We start from the raw sequence: 4,730 nt of genomic DNA on the forward strand, positions 1-4,730 counted from the left end.
TCAAGGACTGTTTTCTAGCTCATAAATTAGCAAATTAACGTGAAACTTTAAGGTTTGTGATCAACAAATTAATATTTTTGATGCCAAAATTAGGGTCTTGGTGAGAAATTTCTATCAGTTTGTGAAATTGAAGGTGAATCAGAGTGGTAGCCTAGCATTTGTGTTTTTTTTTTTTTTTTTTTTTTGGAATTACAAAGCTACTTTTAATACTTTGGGGTGAGCCCCACAGGAATAAAAAACACTGGGAAGGGGTAACCCCCTCACCCCCAGGAGTGGCCCAGGGGCAGAGAGGCTACCTGAGGGGAAGGAAGCACAAAAGGGACTCGCTGCAGACTCAGGGCAAAGGGAATGCCATCGGTGCTGGGGCCTGTGAGCACTACAGGAGAAAACGCGAGCGTGGTGGGACTGGCTCCAGGCACACAGGCGAAGGGCAAGAGGGTTGGACACGAAGCCACAAAGCTACTTGGGTTCCTCCTTCTTCTCGTTTGCCTTTTTCTGCTTCTGCTGCATGATCTCCGAGTCCCTCTGCTTGCGGGCGGCAGCAGAAAGCCCGTCATCTCGGCGCTTTCCCTTAACCGAGTCGCTCTGCTTTTTCATATTCTTCTGGCGGGCGAGCTCGCGCTGGTTACCGCCGCAGAGTGTCGGGGAGGGCCTTCGCCTGACGAGGTGGGGAGGTTCTCAAGAAGTGTCTCGGTGGGCAAAGGGTCGATTTCCGGGCTCCAAGTGTGAGGGTCGCTAAACAGCGCTCCTAGAGAAAGGTCTCGTTGGGGTAGCCAAAACGAGGTCAATGCCGAGGTTCGGCAGTCGTGTTTAGGATGGAAAAGGAGAAAAGGGCAAGAGGAGGGGGGTCTCAGTGCTCACGGGTCATGGCGACGGCAGCGGCTCCTAGCATTTGGTTTTTAACAATTCCAAAGATACTCATGGCAACTTTAATAGCCATGGTTTCTGTTGAGGTGATCTACACACCTAGCTGCGTTTGCTTTTACCCTTATAAAGTTTCAATTTTTCACTCTTTTAAAGTTAGCGTAATCCATTAAGTGGGGTTTCTTCCTTCTTCAGAGTATAATCTGCTTGGCTCTCTGTCTTTCACCTTTCTGCTGAAATGTATGTTCATGTTTGGCTCTATTCCCTGGTTATTTTTAGGCTGAAAAAACAGGCAGTCTTGGTTTTTCAGCCACTTTTACGCAACTTAGCCTACTTTTATAAAATCAAAATGGAGGTCTTGATACCTTTTACTTGGTAAAACTCAATTGTGCTTTCAAAAGACCTCTTCGTAGTTGAGCCATCAACCCCGCAGTTAAGCACATCTGAACTTGGGTTTCATGGCTGTCTTCCTCCACGTTATTTTTAGAAGCAGTGTTACATCTTAACACACGCTTCCTTAACACTTTCCTTCAGTAGGTGTTCATGGGGAAGGAGACGGCTCAGTGAAACCATAATGGGCTGTGGAGACCTTCACTTCTAGGTTATTGATTCAGAATAAAAATAAGCCACAAAGAGTAATTGAGTTGTAACTATCTGATAGTTCCTTCAAAGCTTGTGTGCAGCGTAATGATCAGAGCAGTCCTGTTTTTCATGATTGGACAGAGCCACTGTTTTTACTGGGTGGTCACAGCAGGCAAGCTGGCAACATTGGCAGAGACCGGAGAGCCCCTTTGAGCCCATGTAGGAGGCCTGCCCACTCAGCCTGGACTCCCTGGTGCAAGAACCCACCGGCCTGTTTTCTGGGGAGAACATGTGTTTTTCTTTTCTTTCTTTTTCCTTTTTTTTTTTTTTTAAGTCATATGATTTGTAAAAAGCCAGTTTGCTTTTAAATAGAAAGTAGTGATTTACCTCTGCATTTTATTCACTCAGGTTCTGTGAAAATCTGGACCGATTTTACAACATTGAACTTACATAAAAAATTGAAAACAATTGGAACTAAAAAGTCAAGTCATTTTTCCTCCCTTTCGTGTTTTGCTGAGAAGCTGAAAAATATTCCTTGGTGTTCATGTATTTTTTTTCCCTAGGTAAAACCACCATTAGCCTTAATGATATGGTCTCTCGTGTACCTAAAAGAAATATGCTTCAGTGGAACGTGGAGGCGAGTGTAAATAAAACATATATACGATACTTAAATAATTAGTCCTCGCCTAGAACATATTTGAATTGTATATTTATTTTTAAACATATTTTGGTTCAGGCCAAGAAACAAAGTCATTTTACTCTGAGATTTGTCCTTTAAAATCAGTAATGAAATGATCTATAAAGTCTGTGCTTTGCTAATTGGAAGAGTACATCCTCATATTTTCTGCAGACTGCTTGCTTTGAAATATGTTTCTAAACCACAACTTGATCGATGTTTATGGGTAACCAGGAGTGTAGTGAACGCTTGTTTGCCAACAAGGCCATCAAGGAGTGTTCATTTCAGGATGCTGTTTGGACACCGGGTAAATTTTACGACTTTGTCCTTTGGGTCCAACCTGGTGTCTGACTATGTTATTTTAGGGAGTGTGTGACAATAAAGCTGAATTCTTAACTGAGGAGCCAATACCCTTTATATAATCGCTTTGTATGTTTGGACATACTGGAGAAAATTTACTTTCAAGAAAGAAAATATTTGGTATTTTCAACCTCACTCCCAGTAATCAGTTAGGTGATCGTCAAAATAAGTTCACCCTTTGATCTAACAGCAAACTTGCAATTTTCTTTGACAAGTGAGCCTCTGAGCTTGACTTCCTTATCTGTAAAATGGGGATAAGGAAACGTGGGCTGTCTTTTTCAAAGGATGTGTAAGAATGGAGTGACATCACGCATGTAAAAAAAAAAAAAAGGCTTTGCAAACTTACTTGAGTTTGAATGCTGTTTTAATAAAAGATGGACCACTCTTTCTTTAAACTCAGCACCTCTCCTGTTCTTGTCTTTCTCTTCAGATTGGTGACAAACCTGTGCTTAGTCGTTAAGTTTGAACGGTACTTAAAGAACTCGTTTAGCAGAGGAGGCAGATAAATGTCTAACCAACCCACCCACTCTACTTATTTTAGAACCTTTGTGGGTCTTCGTTCCCAAATTTTTATGATTGATGGTAGCATCATTTCACTTCTTCTGTTTTCCTACTGATTTTTTTTTGTCTGATTGCTCTATCAGTTACTGAGAAGGGTGTATTAAAATCTCCAATTGTGACTGTGGATTTCTTTATTTCTGTCGGTTTTTTGCATTTTGTATGTTGAAGCCCTTTTATTAGGCCCATATGCATTTATAGTTTTTCTGTCTTTCTCATGTATTAACCATTTTATCATTATGAAGTTTCCCACTTTATTTCCATTACTACTCCTTGCTTTGAAGTCCTTTTTCCCTCATATTTTTATGACCATTTCAGCTTGCTTATGTTTCCTGTTTGCATGGTATGTCTTTTTCCATCCTCTCACTTTTCATTTATTTGTATCTTTGTTTTTTTTTTTTTTTTAATTTTATAGCTACTTTATTTATTTTTGGCTGTGTTGGGTCTTCGGTTCGTGCGAGGGCTTTCTCTAGTTGCGGCAAGTGGGGGCCACTCTTCATCGCGGTGCGGGGACCGCTCTTCATCGCGGTGCGCGGGCCTTTCACTATCGCGGCCCATCCCGTTGCGGAGCACAGGCTCCAGACGCGCAGGCTCAGCAGTTGTGGCTCACGGGCCCAGCTGCTCCGTGGCATGTGGGATCTTCCCAGACCAGGGCTCGAACCCGTGTCCCCTGCATTGGCAGGCAGATTCTCAACCACTGCGCCACCAGGGAAGCCCTGTATCTTTGTTTTTAAAGTGTCTGTAGTGAGAACTAAAGAGAGAAGACTGATTAAAAAGAGCAGTAACCAACTCTGTGCTCGCCAATCTGACAATCTCTGCCTTTTGATTGAAATGTTTAGTTCATTTCTCCTATGAAGTTTTCACAGTCAGGGTTTTGCTGATGGTATCCTCAAACCATCATTTAACATGTTTTCTATTCTCTTTTTTCCCCTTTATATTGGGAGTTAGATCAAGATGTTTGGTCAGATTCAATATTTTATTTTCTTCCCTCCCTCCCTCCCTCCTTCCCTCCTTCCTTTTTGGTAGCAAGTGTTGTGTGTTTTATTAGGCGGCTAATACCTGGCATTACTAAATCGGTTTTATCACTAGAGGTTACAAAACGGTGATATTCTAATTATATCATTCCATTTTCATTTATTAGACAGAAACGTTCTACAAAGAGGAACTTCACCTCCAACTGTTTGGTTACCTTGAAGAAGAGTTCATATAGGAATGGCTGGATAAACGCTTTATTGTTTTGCCAGTTTTTAAAATAATGAGTTAGTTGTATAGTATCTTGCAGAGACTGGGGAGTTTTTAAAGAAATGTATAAGAATTTATAAGGATTTCTGCCTTCTCCGAACTCTTAGGTTTAACCCCGAATTTGAAACAAAGCAGCCATTTTTTCCCCTTGTCATAGACACTTTTATATAAATATTATGACCTTCCCTTATTTCTTCCTCATGGTTGATTTTCTCTCTCGATTACTGTTAACTCTTTTCCTCTGCTTTTTTCCTCCCTCACTCCCTCCCTTCTTTAATTTCCAGTACCTTCCAGCAATTCCACTTTAGCCACTGAAATTTTTCCCATGCCTTAGGGAGCCAGGACATACCCCAGTGGTCTCTGACCCAATTTTGGAAAGCAGCATCTGAAAGTATTTATTTTGATTGTTTTTACAACTAGTAAGTTTTTTTTCAGGCAGTTGCAAAGG

The 4,730-nt window shown here is 41.4% G+C and overlaps 1 protein-coding gene across 1 annotated transcript; it reads right to left on the reverse strand.

Moving 5' to 3' along the window:
• Positions 1–317: 317 nt before the first annotated feature.
• Positions 318–660, reverse strand: LOC103012401 (small EDRK-rich factor 2-like). The gene has a single exon (XM_057557667.1). It carries the CDS (start codon positions 595–597, stop codon positions 460–462), a length of 138 nt encoding a protein of 45 aa, XP_057413650.1. The 5' UTR covers positions 598–660; the 3' UTR covers positions 318–459.
• Positions 661–4,730: the final 4,070 nt, after the last annotated feature.

This window comes from Balaenoptera acutorostrata, chromosome 11 (genome assembly GCF_949987535.1).
Source record: "Balaenoptera acutorostrata chromosome 11, mBalAcu1.1, whole genome shotgun sequence".
In the NCBI taxonomy this organism is placed as follows: Eukaryota; Metazoa; Chordata; class Mammalia; order Artiodactyla; family Balaenopteridae; genus Balaenoptera; species Balaenoptera acutorostrata.